Source organism: Hyla sarda, chromosome 3 (assembly GCF_029499605.1).
Source record: "Hyla sarda isolate aHylSar1 chromosome 3, aHylSar1.hap1, whole genome shotgun sequence".
Classification (NCBI taxonomy): Eukaryota; Metazoa; Chordata; class Amphibia; order Anura; family Hylidae; genus Hyla; species Hyla sarda.
In genome coordinates this window covers 178137620-178159304 of record NC_079191.1, presented here as the reverse complement: position 1 = coordinate 178159304, position 21685 = coordinate 178137620, and the positions used below count along the sequence as shown (strand labels likewise).

Sequence of the window (21685 nt, the reverse complement as noted above, 5' to 3'; positions counted from 1 at the left end):
AAAATTTCCGTCCGAAATTCCGCTTGCTAAAATGTCTAGTGTAGTGAATGGGTTTCCGTTCACAAATTCACACTTCGGAATTTGTGAAGCGGAAAATCCGCTTTGAAATTTCCACCTGAAGAAAGGCGGTGGAAATCCGCACGGAACACATTGCAGTCTATGGGAGACTGCAGTGTCCGAGCGGTCCTAGCGCCGACTGATTCAGCCGGCGCTGGCCGCACTCAGAATCTCTGGGCGGAAATTTTCTGCCTTGAGATTCCGTAGTCTGAACCTAGCCTTATAAGCAAGGTAAATTTCGCTTGTTACAGGTTCTCTTCACACTGGGTTTGTGGTGCTGCACTTTCAGAAAATAAAATGAAAAATTGTATATACCAATTATATAACAAACTTGGAACATTATAGCAAAAAACAAAAAAAACATAAGTTATCCCTAAGGGACACCCTTTACTAGCTAAATACATGTTTGGCACACATGCCAGGGACAGTTATTAGCAAATGCCACACTGTATGTAGCAATGGTACAGGTTACTACACAGTTGTCCTATTCACTTGACTAGGCCAGTAGCAATTAATAACAGTTCCTACAGCTAGTATAACAGCCTCATGCCCCATTCACACAGCGAAATATCCCCGGAAAGGTGCTGTCTCCATAGATGACAATGCATTTCTGAGCAGATTCCACAAAAGGATTACACATTTTAAGACTGGAATTGTAATTTCTGTTGCAGATTTTTCAGCCACAGAAATTCTGACAAGTGCAGGGTTCAACAGAATCCCTTTGAAAACAATGGGAGTCTGCTGCAACAGAATTTCTGAGTGGAATTTTCCTGCTGAATTGTGCCGTGTGAATTGGGTCAAAGCCAGAATGTATGTGTTTATGCAAATTAAGACACATCTGTGGTCAGCTACGTTTAGGGGAGCTCCGCTGCTGGGTGCAGTGAAACAGCGGGATATGAACAGAGAAAAAATATTCCTCCAAGCAGTAAATGTATTTCTCCACTCAAAGTCTGCAAAACAATGGACACTGTAAACCAGATGGACCTCATTAAAGTCAATTGGATCCGTTAGACCCTGTAGGTGTCCATTGTTCAGCTAAGTTGAACAGACTCCTGCATCCAGAGCTCTGTTCAGGAGCTTCATTCAGATGTGTACGAGCCCTAAAAAAAAATTCACTTGAACCATATACTAATATCGGAATAGGTATAGTGTATAGCTTAGGGAACCTGTGCTGTATATTGTTTTATCCTTTGTGTGATTGAAATTTATTGTATGACTTGTAATGACTACTGAATGATCAATAAAGCTCTTTAAATGTAGTAATATAGGAACATGCTGCAAAATAAACCATAATTTAAGAACATATAATTCATGTTATCTGTATAGAGGAATATTTATGTCTAATGCAATTAGGACAGCTATTAACCGCAATTGGCACATAGTATCCAGAGATAGTTTTTTCCTGCATTGTACTATCTTCAAACCAGTGGTGTCCTTTAGAAGGTGTAAAAACAAAGTACTAGTAAAAGGCAGATTTGAGAAGATGCAGGAGGATACTTGGCTTCAGAGATCGGTTGCTCCGGGTAACCGCAGATACGGGAGCTGCCGTTCCTGCAGCCAAATGCTTCCTGTCTCATCGATACAATTGGGCCAGTATACACACCGGATGAAAGATTTCTCTACATGCCGCACATGCTATGTGGTCTATGCGGTGATCTGTGACCGATATTACGTGGGCAAAACAGTCCGATCACTGCATAGACGTTTCACTGAACATGTACGATAATTGAAAACTAAGGTAGGATCACCGCGACTAATCAGACATATGTTAGAAGCACATGGGGGAGACCCGAAACAAATGAAATTTTGTGGTTTAGTACGGATGAATCCGTTAGCAACAGGTGGCGACCGCAACACTGAACTGCTGAAATGTGAGACAAGGATAATATTGAGGTCTGAAGCACTCGGTCCACTTGGTTGCAATGAGAGGAGTGATCTGAATAGTTTTGTCCGTGACTAGTAAAAGATGAAGATTAGATATAAGGGTATTGCATGTGGTGCTGCCTATAAAACCACTCCACAGTGTGATATACATATATATTTTTTATTATGTGTTTTATAAAATTATATTCACAGTAATTTTTAAGATTTTTTGTATTCGATTGTCAGCCTTGCCGCGACTAATAAAGTTGTTTCAAATGGGACAGGGATTTAAGGGGTGGGATTAGGTAATGAACCCAGGCTGTGAAAAAGCAAATTGTTAGCGAAACATTTGTTGCCGTGCGTTTGACCTGCTTCTACAATAAATGTGAACAGACGGAACCGAGTGCCTCAACATTGTATTCTTCTACATATTATTACTATATAATTCATCTATTTGTGTGTTTTCATAATTAAAAAAGTTACCACATTCTTCCACAAGAACATAGGACTAGACATAAAATGTGTGTAGATTTATTGCAGCAGAAATATCTCAGTGCAACAAAGCATTGGGGAAAAAAACAAAAAACAAATGATAATGCAAGCTCCTGCTCACAGTTCTGCTTGATGTGTGTTGCTCCCAGACACCCACGTTGCATCAGTCCACTGCAGAGCCTAGAAGGTGGGAGCAGACCTTGTGCACAACACAAGTCTCCCTTTGGGTAGATGCTAAGGCAAATAATCAGCTTTCTACAATTGTGCCATTCTGTGCTGTCCTGTCAGTTTGTATTTATGCAAACTCTGAGAAAAGTTTAAAAAAAGTCAATGGAAGTACAATCTGTTTGCCACTAGCCCCAATTGTGCTGTCATGTAGTTTTGATGGGAGGGGCTTGACACAGATCAAAAGGATTACGGGAAAAGTGTGTGTGTGTGTATGTATGTATGTGTGTATATATATATATATATATATATATATATATATATATATATATATATATACACATACATACACACACACATAATCACATTTTGTTTAGAGTTTTTTTCATATTGTAATAGCACCATATATGGGTTAAAAGGTGATCAAAGAATACTTGCACATAGCAACTGCATGTGCAATGATGTGCAATATACTGCAACACAAAAATAAAATATGGGGAAAAATATAGCAGGCCTCCCTGACAGGAGAGGAGTACAGACAAAACAAGATGATGTACTATAAGATCCCTACTACTCTTGAAAAATAGGTACCTTTAGAAAAGGGAGCAATAATGGTTGAATTCTTTGCAAGAGTAGATATGAGAGTATGAGGTTTGATGTACATCAGTTTATACATGGGATAAGAAAAATCATGGCACTCCAAAGGCAAAATAGTCATGTTCATTGTGGTTTATGAATATGTAAGGCTTGTGGTGCTCCACTCCAATCAGTCGTCTTCTACTTAAAGACCAAAATCTTCCTGTGGCAATGGATTCTCTTCATCTATACAATGACGTCATGATATGTTCAAGGAAGGGATACCCTCCGACTGAGGATCATGCACTTTCACTGGCAACTTGCTCAGAGAAAGTCAAAGACCCCCGAATTCTTGGCTGCTTAATAAAAGAAACACAGTTGTAAAGGGAACAAAAGCAAAACAAGAGTAAATCCATTCCATTACTGGCATTTTTTTGTTTGTTTTAAACGGATGCAATATTAATTTGTTAAAATCAATCTGTTATAAAAGCCAAGCAACCAGGCAATAATGTGGTCAGCCTCCTCCCTCTGCTCAAACACACAGTCTGGAGCAGAATCTGACAGATTAGGTGCATGGATTAGTGGCAAGTGTGAGGGTCCGTGCGAACATCACACATGCATCTCAGCGGAATCGTGCTGGCTTCTCCATTTATGTACTTAGTATCAGGATGTAAATAATAATTAGAAAATTTTGAGAACAAAACTTGCTAAACAAAAAAAAAAAAAAAGGACCATCGATGTAAATTTTGCTCACATAACATCCACAAAGAACTCACTGGGATTGCCCATAGCCATGCGGAAGGACTGTCTACTAGCGGTGAGTTCAGGTGGGACGGAGGCTAAATCACGTCCTGGTGGGGCCCCTGGGGGGCCCATGACTGGGGGTGGGGCTGGCATCATCATCATTGGAGGACCATATAAAGGTGGCACTCCCGGAGGACCATAAGACTGGTGTGTATGGTGGCTCCGGATGCTGTGTGCTATGGAGTGGTGGCTCCTGTGGCTGTGTTCACTTGCTGGTACTGAGCGTTCACTTGCTGCTCTGTCTCTTCGTAGACTGCTCCGTGTAGTGTGGTCAGATTCACTTCCACTCCCTCCAGATTTTGAGTCACCGGTCTTAGGGTCTCTGTCTTTCCTTTTTTCTGTACTGCTGCGGTTGGAGCCACTACTTCTACTTCCTGTAATAGAAAAGCATGAGAGATTTCAGACTGAAGAAAACAAATCCTAGCAGACAATCAGATTTATCTTGCATTTTTCCAGGGGACATACATGGCCACTGTCAGAATTAAACTTTTTATATGTTGTACATTTTGGCAAAACTTTAACCTTTCTAATATACTTCATAAATTGTTTTATTTCTCCTTTTGTTTTTTTTTTTATAAAATCACGGCTTTAAAAAAAAAACAAAAAAAAAAAAAACTCTTGTCTTGTTTATCAGACATCTGTCTAAAAAACAGAGAGGAAGGAGTTACAGAGCAGCCTGCAGTGAATGGATGAAGAGACCCTGCACTGCACAGCTGACTAAGGGCAGAAATGATTACATGGCGAGTGAGCGGGCTCAGTGCTTGCCTCAAGACACACCCCTTCCTGAGCAGTGAATGTCAGAATAAGAGAGCAACATAAGAGATTTGTGAGCCAAATACAGAGGTTAAAACATAAAAAAAAAAACATCTAAAGCATCAACATGACCAAGTGGATAACATATATAAGCATTTTCTTTTCTGTGATATGACAGGTACACTTTAATGGAATACTGTTAAAACAACAGTATGCCAGACATTTGTGGATGCAGGTATGTATTAACAAGCCTTTGGATATTTGCAAAATGCAATTTATTTAATACAGAATCATATGCTGTACTAAAATACATACTAAATCATTTAATACTGTGTAAGCGAAAATAACTGGGTGACCACTTTCTTTTTTTTAACGCCTTTACAGATGAATTACCAGTAACCAACATCCTTCCATGTCTCATGCAATGGGGGTGTACAATAAAAGAAGATAACATTATAGATTGGAAAAAATAAAAAGATCAAAAATTCTAATCTAAATAAAAAAGTGATAGGGGTCAAAATAGTGAGATTTTAAGCATACTAATTCTGTTTAAAAAATGTTTAAGTAGTGCAATAATACAAAACCCAAAAATAAAATAACCATCAAAACACAAAAATGAAAGTGGACTATGTCTTAAAGGAAATCTGTCATCAGAATCACCCGCACTAAACCTGTTAAACGGGCTTGTAGTGCGGGTGATCCTGATTAAAACGCTTCTTACCTGGATAAAAATGGTTTAACGGTTCTTCAGATATCTTTAGTTTTCTGTTATTCCCTGGTTTGGGACTCAGTGGGAGGTCTTATCAGCTCGGATTTGGCTACACGTCATTCTAGCTGGGCGGAGCGGCCGCCGCGCTCATGAATATTCATGAACTTATCGTAGTCTAACTCCTTTTTCTAGGTCACGTGGGGAGGGCCGCGCATGTGCCGCGTTCCGTACACAAGGAAGCGGCGTTCTCCCCCCGCGCCGCTTCCGGGTGTATGGAACGCGGTGCATGCGCGGCCCTCCCCACGTGACCTAGAAAAAGGAGTTAGACTACAATGATAAGTTCATGAATATTCATGAGCCGGGCGGCCACTCCGCCCAGCTAGAATGACGTATAGCCGAGTCTGAGCTGATAAGACCTCCCAAGCCAGGGAATAACAGAAAACTAAAAAGATAAAGGTATCTGAAGAAGCGCTGAACCATTTTTAACCAGGTAAGAAGCGTTTTAATCAGGATCACCCGCACTACAAGCCCGTTTAACAGGTTTAGTGCAGGTGATTCTGATGACAGATTTCCTTTAAAGGCCAAAACAGGTTGTGTCCTCAAGGGGTTTCTAACATGTATTAATAAAGACTTACCTTCACTGTGCTGACTGCCAGCACTGCCACCTCCATAGCTATAACCAGGCTCTGGAAATCCTGGGTGTGGGCTGTAAGGATGAGGCAATGTGTATTGATACTGAAAAGCCATAGGCCAGGGGGCAGCTCCGGGATGTGGAAGTGGAGCCAATGTGTCTTGATCTGATGTCCCACTGGAACCGTCATGGTCATTTAGGGAGAGATTTGCCATGTCTATTAAATGGAAGGGAAAAAATAAAAGTTTTAAAATTCTGCAATGAATAAATACATGATTTAAAGAGATCCAGTGGAGGTACTAGTAGAGCAGGTTTCACCAAATCAATGTGTGCTTTACTGCTCCTCATGAGTAGCACTACAGTAGTAATAATGCAAATTACAAGCTCTTATTAATATGTCTCACATATGTCTGGCTATTTCGTCATACATTTCCAGTAAGAATAATTTAGAAACAGTACAACACAGATCTATAATAAAAGATGTTCCAGGATTGTTATTTTTGGAATAGAAGCATATCCTATACTATATGGACAGACCGGTGCAGAGAGACTCTTTAGGGTGTTTTCACAAACTTGTAACTAGCAGTGGGTTTTTCACTGCATGAAATCCACGTCACCATTCACTTGTATTTGCCCGCGAACAGTCGTCAATAGTGTCAAATTTGCAGTCTGCCAGCAGACCAGTTGAAATGAATGGTCACTTAAAGGGGTTATGCAGGAATAGAAAAACATAGATAATTTCTTTCCAAAACCGCCTCGCTGTCTGTCTCCAGGTTGGGTGTGGTTCTGCAGCTCAGTTCCATTGAAGTAAATGGAGCCAAGTTATAATACCACACCCAACCTGGAGACAGACAGGGAGCTGTTTTGGAAAAAAATTACCTGTGTTTTTCTATTCCTGGACAACCCCTTTAACCTGCAGAAGATTTAGGGAAACCCAGCAACTCCTGGAAGGGTCACCGGGACCTTCAGCACAGGCCTACCCAGAAAAGGTGCACTCTGGCCCAGGTACATGGACTGCCTTGCCCCCCTGCAGAGAACCAGAACTCAGATTTTTACATGTTCCTCTGGAGGTGTCAATCAGGACCTCCCAGACATGTGTACCTAGAAAGTGTGCACTCTGGCCCGGGTACATGGGCTGCCTTGTCTGCCAGCAGAGAACCAGGCCTCTTGGACTGCCTACAATCATCTAAGTTTGCATGTCCTTTGTGGGAAATACCCTTTAAAGTAGCAATTTATAAAAGAACATTTTGTTCTAAGCTGCGCAAGCCAAACATGAGCTATGAAAGGAACATGGATAGATACATACTGCCACAAAGATCTCCAAAAATGTAGTAACACTGCTCAGAGAAAGTTATTTTATTGACTGTGTGACGGATGTATCCTGCTTTCAGAAGATTGCTGGCATATTTCCTTGCTTCCCGGCGATCTGTGAAGCCCTCCACATGGTTATAGAGCCAGTCTACAACATCAGAGCCTGAAAACAGAAAAATCAGCATATCATGTATCCCAAAGACAATAAATTTAAGGTAATGTGTGATCAGAAAATGACCCATTATTTAAATACATTTTTTATGTTATGTTATACTTTTTAGATGGAAATAAAATCTATCTGGCTCCAATCAGCAAAAATAAAAATCTGGGTGATACATTCACTGAAAATACATATTAAAAAGCTGGCCAATGTCATAGCATTGTTACAAATGTACGCATATACTAACCGCATCCTCAATGGTCACCATTATGGAAGTTAAAAGGGGTAAACTGGTCCCTGAAGTTAAACTTGTAATTGGTTCCAAAGTGCATGGGACGATTATCTTATCTGGCCTTCTGTCGCTGCCGTGGCTCTACTATTGATATTGAATAGGTCAGATTCTATCAATAAAACTGAGATGTGATGGATATGGTAATATAGTTTGTAAGGTTTAAAAAAAAGACAAGAGTCCATTGAGTTCAACCTAAAACCCTACTGTGTTGATCCAGAGGAAGGCAAAAACCACCATGAGGTTGATGCCAACTGCCCCATGACAGAGGAATAATTCCTTTCTTACCCCAATATGGCGATCAGAATAAATCCCTGGAGCAATGTTCTATCCCCATGAATCTAGTATCCATAACCTGTAATATTTTATTTTCCCAGAAAACATCCAGGCCCCTCTTGAACTTTATTACATCACAAAATCATGTGGCAGAGAGTTCCATAGTCTCACTGCTCTTACAGTAAAGAAGGTAAAACCTTCTTTCCTCTAGACATAGAGGATTCCCCCTTGTCATGGTTACCGGCCTATAGGTATTAAAAAGATCTTTCTAGTCATCTGTATGAGAAGATTATAGGTTTGTTTTCTATTTTAGAAGACCCGAAGCAGGAATCTTTTCATAAATAAAAAAAAAATCCAAAATACTAAAACCCTTTTTGGTATACCCTTTAAATATACATTACTTACCAATAAAAGCATTGGGAATGGTAATTTTAAGCCACATCCTATCCCGCACCTCCAAACCGGATTCTGGCGAGCTCATTGCTTTCACAATTGTTACCATGTCACTATGTATGGACAGATGAAAGTCATCGAAGCCTAAGAGGAAACAATGAGCTAGATGAGTTACTTCACATTTCTATAGATTTTTTTTTATATAAATAAAAGTGATACATTTTATGAAAAAAATTACAAAAATAAAAATCCATGTCAGTCTCATAAAGGAGTAGAAGTAATGAAGCCATCGCACTTACGTTCAGTTTCAGGTATGGAACTGGTTATGGAGGAGCTGGTTGACGTTATTGTACTCATAGATGGACTCATGCCATAGACTGGGTAGGTGCCAGTCATTGCTGCTGTGTGAGAAACCCAAGCTGCTGGGTCAATAGGCCTGACTGGTTCACCTGACGGGAAGCAAAGGCCACACATGTAAAGAGAGCATTGAGGAACATCAAGCAGAAAGAGACCAGTTGCAATGAGAAATGAAAGATATTTGATGTGCAGTTAGTCTTCTATTTCCTTTAAATAGCCATGTTCAGGCCGAAGCTGCTGTTCATAATGGACTATAGTAGCGCGTGCATCATCAAATTGTTTAAAGTGTAAGTCCACACACAAGAAAAGCATCCTCAGGTTTTTCCAACTAGACTAGTTATCCCCAGACACTGGGAATCTAAAATGTTCCTTTTCCTTCAGGAATGGTGGTCGGAGTTTAATTCCATTTAACAGATGGAGGAACTTCTCTTCATAGATATTATGTAAAAAGAAGTGCAATATTGTTTGGCAACCTTCTAAGGCCATTCAAGCCAGGTTTGGCTACTCTACCACTGTCTCCGGTGTAAGATAAATTGATGAGATCATTTCCTCCCTCCCATCAAGTGCATATGTTCCCGTTAGGTTTAGTCCTGTTTTTAGACACTTGGTGCGTTTGTCTTAACTACTTAAAGGGGTATTCTAGGCAAAAACTTTTTTTTATATATCAACTGGCTCCGGAAAGTTAAACAGATTTGTAAATTACTTCTATTAAAAAATCTTAAAGGGTACCTCTCATCAAAAAAACTTTTGATATATTATAGATTAATGTATGCAGAACAACAATTGCATGTTATTAAAAAATATGCTTCTTTCTATTTAATTTTCCACTTTGAAGAAATTACCACTAGGGGTCTCCCTACCAGTCCTGGCAGCAAGCATTTCAGACTCATGCTGGAGTCCTAAACACTACGAGCTGCCAGTCTGCTTTGTTCACAAAGGAGAACACTCAGAGCTGCCAGCCTGCTTTGTTCACAGCCTGTTTGGCTGTGAACAAAGCAGGCTGGCAGCTCTGAGTGTTTAGGAATCCAGCATGAGTCAGAAATGCTTGCTGACAGGACTGATCGGGGAAAAATACAAATAGAAAGAAGCATATTTTTCATTAACATGCTATTGGAAAGTTATTCAACATTCATTAATCTAAAATATATCAAAAGTTTATTTGATGAGAGGTACCCTTTAATCCTTCCAATAGTTATTAGCTTCTGAAGTTGAGTTGTTGTTTTCTGTCTAACTGCTCTCTGATGACTCATGTCCCAGGAGCTGTGCAGTTCCTATGGGGATATTCTCCCATCATGCACAGCCCCCGGGACGTGACATCATCATTGAGCAGTTAGACAGAAAACTTCAGAAGCTAATAACTATTGGAAGGATTAAGATTTTTTAATATAAGTAATTTACAAATCTGTTTAACTTTCCGGAGCCAGTTGATATATAAAAAAAGGTTTTGCCCATTTTGGCCTTAAAGGGGTACTCCAGTGGAAAATTTTTATTTTTTTAATTAACTGGTGCCAGAAAGTTAAACACATTTGTAAATTACTTCTATTAAAAAAATCTTAATCCTTCCAGTACTTATTAGCTGCTGAATACTATAGAGGAAATTCTTTTCTTTTTGGACCACAGAGCTCTCTGCTGACATCAAGACCACAGTGCTCTCTGCTGACACCTCTGTCCATTTTAAGAACTGTCCAGAGTAGGAGAAAATCCCCATAGAAAACATATGCTGCTCTGGACAGTTTCTAAAATGGACAGAGATGTCAGCAGAGAGCGCTGTGTTCCAAAAAGAAAATAATTTCCTCTATAGTATTCAGCAGCTAATAAGTACTAGAAGGATTAAGATTTTTTAGTAGAAGTAATTTGCATATCTGTTTGAACTTTCTGGCACCAGTTGATTAAAAAAGGGGTACTCTGGTGATAAACGCATTTTTTCAAATCAAATGGATGCAGAAAGTTAAACAGAATTGTAAATTACTTCTATTAAAAAATCTTAATCCTTCCAGTGCTCATCAGCTGCTGTTTGCTCCAGAGGAAGTTGTATTTTTTTTTTTGCCTGACCACAGTGCTTTCTGCTGACACCTCTGTCTGTGTCAGGAACTGTCCACAGTAGGAGCAAATCCCCATAGCAAACCTATCCTGCTCTGGATAGTTCCTGACATGGACAGAGATGACAACAGAGTGCACTTGTGGTCAGGCAGAAAGGAAATTCAAAAAGAAAACAACTTCCTGTGGAGCATACAGCAGCTGATAAATATTGGAAGGATTAAGATTTAAAAAAAAAAAAAAAAAAAAGGCAATACCAAATATGAGAAGAACTAGGGGATAAGCGTTTGATCTCGGGGGGTCCGCCACTAAGACCTCCCCCACAATCTCCCAAACAGGCCCCCGGCATTGCCGCTATGTGAGAGTGACTAATGCGTGTCGCGTCTACCTCCGTTAGGTCGACTGTACGCCCCTCCCACATACAGCTCTATGGGAGAGGCGGGGCAGCACGAACGCTGCATCACTGCCTCTCCCATAGAACTACATCGAGGAGGCGTGTCGGCCGCGGCAGCATGCTGCAGCCATGGCCCTGTGCAGGAGATTGCGGGGGTCCCAGCGTTCGGATCCCCTGCGATCAAACACTTATCTCCTATCCTGTTGATAGGGGATAAGTTGTTTTTGCTACAGATTTCCTTAAAAAAAAAAAAAAAATATATGCTTTTTGGGGGTAAATGGGCAATTTAAATTTTTATTGAAGGAGGGGCTTTTTCACTTTTTTCCTTTATACACTTTTTATGTCCACATAGGGGACTATTTATAGCAATCATTAGATTGCTTACACTGTTCAGTGCTATGCATAAGCATAGCACTGATCACTATTATCGGCTCTGGTCTTCTCTATGTCAGACCAGAGAAGAAGACCTCGGGATGACGGCCGGAGCAGGTGAAGGGACCCTCGCCTGCCATGTTGGATGATCGGATACACGTGGCAGTGTTGCGGGTGATCTAATCATCCATTCCAAGCGCCGCATTGCTGCAGATGCACATATATATATATATATATATATATATATATATATATATATATATATATATATATATATATATCTCCCTAATATAATGTAATTGTCAGAATTCTCAACAAACCCTCGGATTTAAGAATTCTGACAATTACATTATATTAGGGTCCCCTATATATGAAATTCTGTAATTACCGTATTTATCGGCGTATAACACACACTTTTTAGGCTAAAATTTTTAGCCTAAAGTCTATGTGCGTGTTATACGCCGATACACCCTCAGGAAAGGCAGGGGGAGAGAGGCCGTCGCTGCCCGCTTCTCTCCCCATGCCTTTCCTGGGGTCTAGAGCGCTGCTGTCGGCCCTTCTCACCCCCTGGCTATCGGCGCCGCTGCCCGTTCTGTCCCCCTGACTATCGGTGCCGGCGCCGATAGCCAGGGGGAGAGAAGCGGCGCCGACAGCCAGGGGGAGAGAAGGGGCAGCGGCACCCATTGCCGGCGCTGCTGCCCCGTTGCCTCCCCCCATCCCCGGTGGCATAATTACCTGAGTCGGGTCTGCAATGCTGCAGGCCTCCGACGTGCGTCCCCGGCGTCGTTGCTATGCGCGGCGCACTGACGTCATGCGCCGCGCCGTTCAGCGCATAGCAACGACGCCGGGGACGCATGCCGGAGGCCTGCAGCAGCGCGGACCCGACTCAGGTAATTATGCCACCGGGGATGGGGGGAGGCAACGGGGCAGCGGCGCCGGCAATGGGTGCCGCTGCCCCTTCTCTCCCCTTTGCTGTCGGCGCCGCTTCTCTCCCCCTGGCTATCGGCGCCGGCACCGATAGTCAGGGGGACACAACGGGCAGCGGCGCTGATAGCCAGGGGGTGAGAAGGGCCGACAGCAGTGCTCTAGACCCTAGGAAAGGTAGGGGGAGAAAAGCGGGCAGCGACGGCCTCTCTCCCCCTGCCTTTCCTGGGGGTATATCGGGGTATACACGCGCACCCTCATTTTACCATGGATATTTGGGTAAAAAAACTTTTTTTACCCAAATATCCTTGGTAAAATGAGGGTGCGTGTTATAGGCCGGTGCGTGGTATACCCCGATAAATACGGTACTAACTACGATTTGTAAAATAAAAATCAACAAAAAGAAAACATTGAACAAAAAAAAAAAATAAATAAATAAAGACGGTAATTAAGGATGGATAAACATGTTAAAAAAGCAAAGAAAACTTTACTGAAAAACGCTAAGAACTTACTTCTAGGTAAAGTAAAGCAACCACGAGGAGAGGGATCCCAGCACTTGGCGACAGTAAGAGTAATAGGCCTGTAAAAATAAGAAACAATTTTTTTTCCATTATAACTAGGCTAATTCAGTATACCAAATAAGAGGATTTTTGTAAGTCTCTATAAAGCTCTACATACAAATTAGATCTTTCTCAGAGTTCAACTGCATGATCTTTTTTCCTAGAGAAGATAGGCCGCTTACATTGATTGGAAGGGCTAGGGAGCAACAATAGTCGGTCAACAGCCATTTTAGATGTTTGGTTAACTTAACTCTTTAGCAAACTCACATGCCCAACTTTTGAAGAACAATTATTTTAAGCGTAACTGTAATCACCCTTTGGCAGCAGGATATCTGTTTCAATCTCCAGCAAATAATTTTAGTCCAAGACTACAGTGCTCAGGATACAGATTGGAATGAAAATCCATAATTTTGCAAGGGACTTGAGGGAAATCTGTACCTCATCACGCTAGTCTTGGAGGAAGCCCTAGGCTATGCAATTGCCTTGAAATTTAAACTGATATCCTGCCACCGGACCATCATTTAAGGTACACTTTAACCCCTTAAGGACGCAGGACGTAAATGTACGTCCTGGTGAGGTGGTACTTAACGCACCAGGACGTACATTTACGTCCTATGCATAACCGCGGGCATCGGAGCGATGCCCGTGTCATGCGCGGCTGATCCCGGCTGCTGATCGCAGCCAGGGACCCACCGGCAATGGCCGACGCCCGTGATCTAGCGGGCGTCCGCCATTAACCCCTCAGGTGCCGGGATCAATACAGATCCCGGCATCTGCGGCAGTTCGCGATTTGAATGAATGATCGGATCGCCCGCAGCGCTGCTGCGGGGATCCGATCATTCATAACGCCGCACGGAGGTCCCCTCTCCTTCCTCCGTGCGGCTCCCGGCGTCTCCTGCTCTGGTCTGTGATCGAGCAGACCAGAGCAGGAGATGACCGATAACACTGATCTGTTCTATGTCCTATACATAGAACAGATCAGTATTAGCAATCATGGTATTGCTATGAATAGTCCCCTATGGGGACTATTCAAGTGTAAAAAATTTTTTTTAAAAATGTAAAAGTAAAAGTAAAAAAAAAGTGAAAAATCCCCTCCCCCAATAAAAAAGTAAAACGTCTGTTTTTTCCTATTTTACCCCCAAAAAGCGTAAAAAACATTTTTTATAGACATATTTGGTATCGCCGCGTGCGTAAATGTCCGAACTATTAAAATAAAATGTTAATGATCCCCTACGGTGAACGGCGTGAACGAAAAAAAAACATAAAAGTCCAAAATTCCTACTTTTGTAATGCATTTTATTAAAAAAAAAATTATAAAAAATTAATTAAAAGTTTTTCATATGCAAATGTGGTATCAAAAAAAAAGTACAGATCATGGCGCAAAAAATGAGCCCCCATACCGCCACTTATACGGAAAAATAAAAAAGTTAGAGCTCATCAAAATAAAGGGATTATAAACGTACTAATTTGGTTAAAAAGTTTGTGATTTTTTTTAAGCGCAACAATAATATAAAAGTATGTAATAATGGGTATCATTTTAATCGTATTGACCCTCAGAATAAAGAACACACGTCATTTTTACCATAAATTGTACGGCGTGAAAACGAAACCTTTCAAAATGAGCAAAATTGCGTTTTTCGTTTTAATTTCCCCACAAAAATAGTGTTTTTTGGTTGCGCCATACATTTTATGATATAATAAGTGATGTCATTACAAAGGACAACTGGTCGCGCAAAAAACAAGCCCTCATACTAGTCTGTGGATGAAAATATAAGAGAGTTATGATTTTTAGAAGGCGAGGAGGAAAAAATGAAAACGTAAAAATTTTATTGTCTGAGTCCTTAAGGCCAAAATGGGCTGAGTCCTTAAGGGGTTAAAGGGGTACTCTGGTGGAAAAAATGAATTTTTTTAATCAACTGGTGCCCGAAAGTTAAACAGATTTGTAAAATTACTTCTATTTAAAAATCTTAATTCTTCCAGTACTAATCAGCTGCCATATAATAAAGAGGAAGTTCTTTTCTTTTTGAATTTCTGGCCACAGTGCTCTCTTCTGGCACCTCTGTCCATGTCAGGAACTGTCCAGAGCAGGAGAGGTTTGCTATGGAGATTTGTTCTGGCACCAGTTAAAAAAAAAAAAAATATATGTTTTTCACCGTAGTACCCATTTAAAAGGTGCCACCCTTTAAAATGTCCACTTTAATGATGGGGATGTGATTTTATACCCTTTGAAACTAAATGGAGGAGACATGTTAATACAGTTACACGAAAATGGTGTATCTATGTAATACCATACTTAAAAAATTAGATATTTTTCTGACAGAGCAACTAATGTCAGATACAGACTGGTAGTATTTAGTAGCTGACATCATACCACACAACAGGTGTTTACACTGTTGGGGCTATGATGTAAACTGCAATTGGTATACCGCATTGTGGAATATAAGGCTTAGTTACAACACCCTCAATGGTACCCTGTGCACTCGCTAGTGAAGTGTATCCATTGTTTTAAACATAAGATTTTTTTCAGATAAAAACCTGTTCTATTACATAATGTATTTAGCATACCACCAGATCACAAAGATAATAGAAGCAGAATAGTTATATTGTGATCTAGAACTGAAATACTTGTTAAAAGGACTTACCCTGGCTTGTGCACAATTTCCCTAAGGACTCTTACAGCATCATCGTTGGTCATGTTTTCAAAATTTATGTCATTGACCTAAAAAGTAAGTAATACATACTTTTATACTTGGTAAAGTGTGTATTGTGACCCCTACTGCAGCATCCGTACTGTCTACCAAACCATTGCCAAATTTTAATCTTTAGTACAAGATAAGCACCTGCAGTAACATATCGCCTGGTTCAATTCTGCCATCAGCAGCCACTGCTCCTCCTTTCATGATGGACCCAATGTATATACCTCCATCCCCACGCTCATTACTTTGTCCAACAATGCTGATGCCCAAGAAGTTGTATTTTTCTAATGTAATAAAAGAAACACAGAAGAAAATAATGATTAAAATATCTATAGAAATGTTAAAAAACAATTAGGAATGACTGCCCAGGCCAAAGATACTCACCCATATTTAAGGTGACTGTGATTATATTCAGAGACATGGTAGAATCTGTTATGCTGCTGAATGAAGAGGACTAAAAGGGGGAGAAAAAAGAAAAACAGTGGTTACCTTTATGATCAAAAAGAATGCAGTCTTGAAGTATTGCATCTTTTAAGCAACTCTTTAATCTCAGTACCTCCCCTTTCCCTAAAACAGTCAAAATGCTTCAAATTATTTGGGTTTCAAAGTATTTCCCACTGTAATGCACTGTGACCGCAGCAACCAATCGTTGGCTGTGAAGCAGTGACGTCTCCTCTGTCTCCATGCCTATATAGTACTGGATGCTAATTCTTTACCTTTTCATCTGTGATACTTATTTTAGCTGTTCCTGGGATACACAGAATAAGAGGTGTACAGGTCTTTCTATAAGACCTTATACTGCTTCATTCTGATTCTCTAAGGAGATTCAATGCAAGTAAATAACAGTGAAAACTAGCAAGTCTGCCTCTTCAACCTAGTAATCAGTGGGGGTCTAGACATACAAAACCTCCATTTATCAAAACCAATTAAAAGAAGTCACTCATTTCAACCACATGTGCTATCAGTAGAATGCAGACAACATTGATGTGTTAAATAACCACACAGAAAGACTGTCACAATGTACATCTTAACAGGATATTGTGTGCAATTACATAGTCCATTGCCATACAGTCATAAACTAGTATAGATTAAGAGGCGGTGGCCCGGCACTAGCAGAACTAGGATATATAGATCCGATGCAAAGAAAAGGATTGGGGTCTCCTGAAAAAAAGTTGGTTCTGGAGGTGCAGAGTCCACAACAAGGCTACGACAACGAGAAAAGGATGGGACAGAACTCCCCATTCAACGCAGTTTTATTTGGTCATCTAAAAGGTGCACCCGCCTGCACCTTTTAGATGACCGAATAAAACGGCGTTGAATGGTGAGTGCTGGCTCATCCTTTTCTCTTTTTTAAGTTAAACTAGTGCTTGTAAAATGACATGAAGGAATCGATTAGAGTTGAGCGAACTTACAGTCAATTGGCTCATAGCGAACCTCACGGCTCGGCCGTTGATTACTTTAGTATGCATAAATTAGTTCAGCTTTCCAAGAACCTCTGGTTGCATGGAAAAGGTGGATACGGTCCTGGGAGACATAAGACTGTCATCCCGGACTTTTCCAGGCAACCAGAGCCCTTGTAAAGCTGAACTAATTTATACAGACTAAAGTAATCCAACGGCCAATTTACTGTAAGTTCGCTCAGCTCTAGAATTGATCATACTGGAATTCCTTCATATGTGATGTGACCCCAAACTGGCAAAGCATTTCAAATGAATCATTTAATCTTCGCCTCGTGTTTCTCACCCGCTCAATGCGAGGGGCTTTTGGTTTTCTTCGGCGTCTCTTATGCCTCCTCATTAGACGAGATGCGCTGCTTTGCTCAGTGGAATTGCTGAACCTGCAAAAAATAAATAAATCCTTATTTTCTTACACAAACAGAAAACATAAGAAGGTGAAAAAATATACCTGGAATTCAAAGCAAACACACACAAAACAAAAGATAATGCAATAAACTGCCAGTGGTAAAAAATGACAAACATTACATATACATTGCATTACTATTAAATTACATCCTTGACGCAAACTGTTATAGGGTACTTGAACGGATAGTGATCTAATAAGAATATATACTAAAGACAATCCATTCTGTTTAGGAAGAAACTAAAAATGTTTTATATGATTTTTCAGTGTATACAACGCAGACCCCTTTCACTTTTTTCACAATTTGTTATGTTGCAGCCTTATTATAAAATATATTTAAAAATAAAATAAACTCATGTTCCCCTCAATCTGCACTCTGTACTCCATGATGAGAACGAGAAAACACCATGCTATAACTTTTTGCTCATTTATTGAAAGGAAAAAGGAAAATATTGCATTTAAGTATTAAGACCCTTTGCGCAGTATGTAGTTGAAGCATCTCAGCCTCCAGTCTTCTTGGGTTTGAAGTTACAAGGTTTAAATATTTGTGTATTTTTTAGCTATTCTCCACTGCACTTCCTCTCAAGTTCTGTCAGGTTGAATGGAAAGCCATTTGGGGCTTTTCAGATAGGTTCCATTTGGTTCAAGTTAAAGGGGTATTCCAGGCCAAATTTTTTTTTATATATCAACTGGCTCCGGAAAGTTAAACAGATTTGTAAATTACTTCTATTTAAAAAATCTTAATCCTTCCAATAGTTATTAGCTTCTGAAGTTGAGTTGTTGTTTTCTGTCTAACTGCTCTCTGATGACTCACGTCCCAGGAGCTGTGCAGTTCCTGTGGGGATATTCTTCCATCATGCACAGCTCCCGGGACGTGACATCATCATTGAGCAGTTAGACAGAAAAATTCAGAAGCTAATAACTATTGGAAGGATTAAGATTTTTTAATTAAAGTAATTTACAAATCTGTTTAACTTTCCGGAGCCAGGAGATTAGAGATTAGAGATTACAGAGATAGAGAGATAGAGATATATAGATATATAGATATATATATATATATATATAAAAAAAAGTTTTTGCCTGGAATACCCCTTTAAGGCTTTTGGAGGGCCACTCAAGGACATTCACAGAGTTGTTCTTAAGTCAATCCTGTGTTTTGTCTGTGTGTTAAGGGACACTATATCGTTAGACGATGAACCCCCAGCCCAGTATGAGGTCCAGAGAACTTTGTATCAAGTCTTCATTAACCCCATAAGGGCACAGGATGTAAATGCACGTCCTGGTCCACTGGTACTTCGTGCACCAGGATGTACATTTACGTCCTATACATGACGCCATCCACCATTAACCCCTCAGATGTCGTGATCAATACAGATCACAGCATCTGCGGCAATGCAGTGCTCTGAAATTATGATCGGACCGCGGGGATCCGATCATCCAAGATGGCCAACGGAGGTAACCTAACCTGCCTCCATCAGTCTCCCGGTGTCTTCTTCTCGGTTGACATTAAGCAGTCCAGAGAAATAGATTTTCGATAATACTGATCAGTGCTTTGCCTATGCATAGCACTGAACAGTATTAGCAAACTAATGATTGCTATAAATAATCCACTATGAACAAAAAAAATAAAAAATAAGTTTAACCTTTTAATGACCCAGCAAATTTTCGTTTTTGCATTTTTGTTTTTTCCTCCTCCCCTTCTAAAAATCCTAACGCTTTCAATTTTGCACCTACAGACCCATATAAGGGCTTGTTTTTTTGCATCACCAATCATACTTTGTAATGACATCACTTATTTTATAACAATCTGCGGCGAAAGAAAGAAAAAATTATTTGTGGCCGAGATTTAAAAAAAAAAAAAACACCATTTTGTAACTTTTGTCAGCTTCCGTTTCTACACAGTGCAATTTTCGGTAAAAATGACACCTTATCTTTATTCTGTAGGTCCATGCAGTCACAAGGATACCCAATTTATGAAGGTTTTATCTTATTTTACCACTTAAAAAATTATAACTACATGTACCAAAATTAGTATGTTTAAAATGGTCATCATCTCACCCCTTTAACTTTTTTATTTTTCCACATACCGGGCTATATGAGGGCTCATTTTTGCGCCATGGTCTGTAGTTTTTATCGGCACCATTTTTGTTTTGATGGGACTTTTTGATTGCTTTTTATAAGAAAAATTCATGATAAATGAAAGGACCAAAAAGACAATTTTTTTTTTATTTGTACGGCAACGACCATGCAGTTTAGCTAACCTTATATTTTAATATTTCGGACATCTATGCACGCTGCAGTACCCCATATGATTAGGGGAGGGGCTTATTCACATTTATAAACTTTTTTTTTTTTAGCAATCTTCATTGCATACACTGTTCAATGCTATGGCATAGCATTGATCAGTGTTACCTGTGTTCTGCTGATCCAGCCTGCATGGCAGGCTTTGAGCAATAGAGCACCGATCGGACTGCGAGAAGGGATGTAAGCACCCTCCCGCCATCCTCTCAGCTGATTGGGACATCGTGACTGTCGAGATAGTCCCGGTCGGACCTGCTGAGCTCCCGGGATACTTTTACTTTCATTTTAGATGCCGCAATCAACTTTGATGGTGGCATCTAAAGAGTAAATGCAGGGCATTGGCCCGATCGGCAGTGCCCGGCATTAACTCTGGGTCCTGGCTGTTGCTAGCAGTAGGGACCCACTGGGTTTGAAGCATTCTCCACTCGTGAGAATGCTTTAAACCTCGGTAACTGGACCAGGGCATACAGGTAAGCCTTGAATCCTTAAGTACCAGGACGCCAGGGCGTACTTGTACACCATGCGTCCTTAAGTTTTAAAAAAAAATTCAAAAATCCAATAAAAATGTGAATTGCCCCTTCCACCCCTACATTTTACCTCCAAAAAGCGTAAATTAAAATACTCAATAAAGATATTTGGTATTGCTGCATGTTTAAATGTCTGAACTAAATATTTAATATCAAAATATAATTTAAATTATCCCGTACGGTGAACAGTGTAAAAAAAAAAAAAAAAAAAAAAGAATAATAAAAGTTGCCGACCGCAGTGCTTTAAATGAAGGAGATGCGAGCCGTGACAAGCTGTCACCTCCCCCTGCAAGCGCTAAAAGCCTGGCTTTTAGCGCTTGCAGGAGGAGGTGACAGCTTCCGGCTCGCAACTTATTCGTTTACAGGGCCGCGGCAGGTGTGAGGTGGAACTTTGCAACCTCACACCGGCATCGCGTTCATTTAAAGCGCAGCGGGCAGCAACTTAACCATTTAAAGCGCAGCGGAGGCGGAAGGGGGGATACAGTTTAATACCGTGGAACCGCCATGACTTACAAAAATACCATGATATGCATTTTTGGTCATACCGCCCAGCACTAATTTGTAGGCAAAGAAGAAAACTCAAACGGGAAATACCAGTTCACAAAAAGCTAGCCACAGTGTTATGGTAATCTCACAACATAGCCATTGAGCCCCAAGACAAGCAAAGATCCTTCCTAAGCATGTCCATTACTGTCTGCCAGGTTCCTACTAAAATCACCTTATGGTGGATAACCCCTTTAAATGGGTACTTCAGAGGAGAACATTTTATTTTCATATCAACTGGCTCCAGAAAGTTAAACAGATTTGTAAATTATTTCTATTAAATCATCTTAATCGTTACAGTACTTATCAGCTGCCGTGTGCTCTAGAGGAAGTTGTATAGTTATTTTCTGTCTGACCACAGTGCTCTCTGCTGACACCACTGTCCTTGTCAGGAACTGTCCAGAGCAAAGCAAATCCCCATAGCAAACCTATCCTGCTCTGGACAGTTCCTGACATGGACAGAGGTGTCAGCAGAGAGCACTGGTGAGACTGAAAAGAGCTACTCAACTTCCTCTGTAGTATACAACAGCTGATAAGCGCTGAAAGAATTAAGATTTTTTAATAGGGGTTATTTACAAATCTGTTTAACTTTCTGGCACCAGTTGATTTGAAATTTTTTTTTTTTCATTTTCTCA

The 21685-nt window shown here is 40.4% G+C and overlaps 1 protein-coding gene across 2 annotated transcripts in view; it reads right to left on the bottom strand.

Moving 5' to 3' along the window:
• Window positions 1-2860: 2860 nt before the first annotated feature.
• DVL3 (dishevelled segment polarity protein 3) overlaps window positions 2861-21685 on the bottom strand; it is a 104055-nt gene continuing 85230 nt past the window's right edge. Inside the window, exons 6-16 of one of the 2 annotated variants that reach the window (XM_056565610.1) lie at window positions 17563-17656; window positions 16204-16273; window positions 15964-16103; window positions 15766-15842; window positions 13076-13143; window positions 8779-8928; window positions 8492-8623; window positions 7357-7524; window positions 6055-6267; window positions 3930-4331; window positions 2861-3509 (exon numbers count right to left, since the gene is read on the bottom strand). In XM_056565610.1, coding sequence (XP_056421585.1) covers window positions 3478-3509; window positions 3930-4331; window positions 6055-6267; window positions 7357-7524; window positions 8492-8623; window positions 8779-8928; window positions 13076-13143; window positions 15766-15842; window positions 15964-16103; window positions 16204-16273; window positions 17563-17656 — 1546 coding nt within the window. In that variant the 3' untranslated portion in view covers window positions 2861-3477. Of the gene's footprint in view, window positions 4332-6054; window positions 6268-7356; window positions 7525-8491; window positions 8624-8778; window positions 8929-13075; window positions 13144-15765; window positions 15843-15963; window positions 16104-16203; window positions 16274-17562; window positions 17657-21685 lie in introns of both variants that reach the window. The other variant, XM_056565611.1, reaches the window with a different exon arrangement.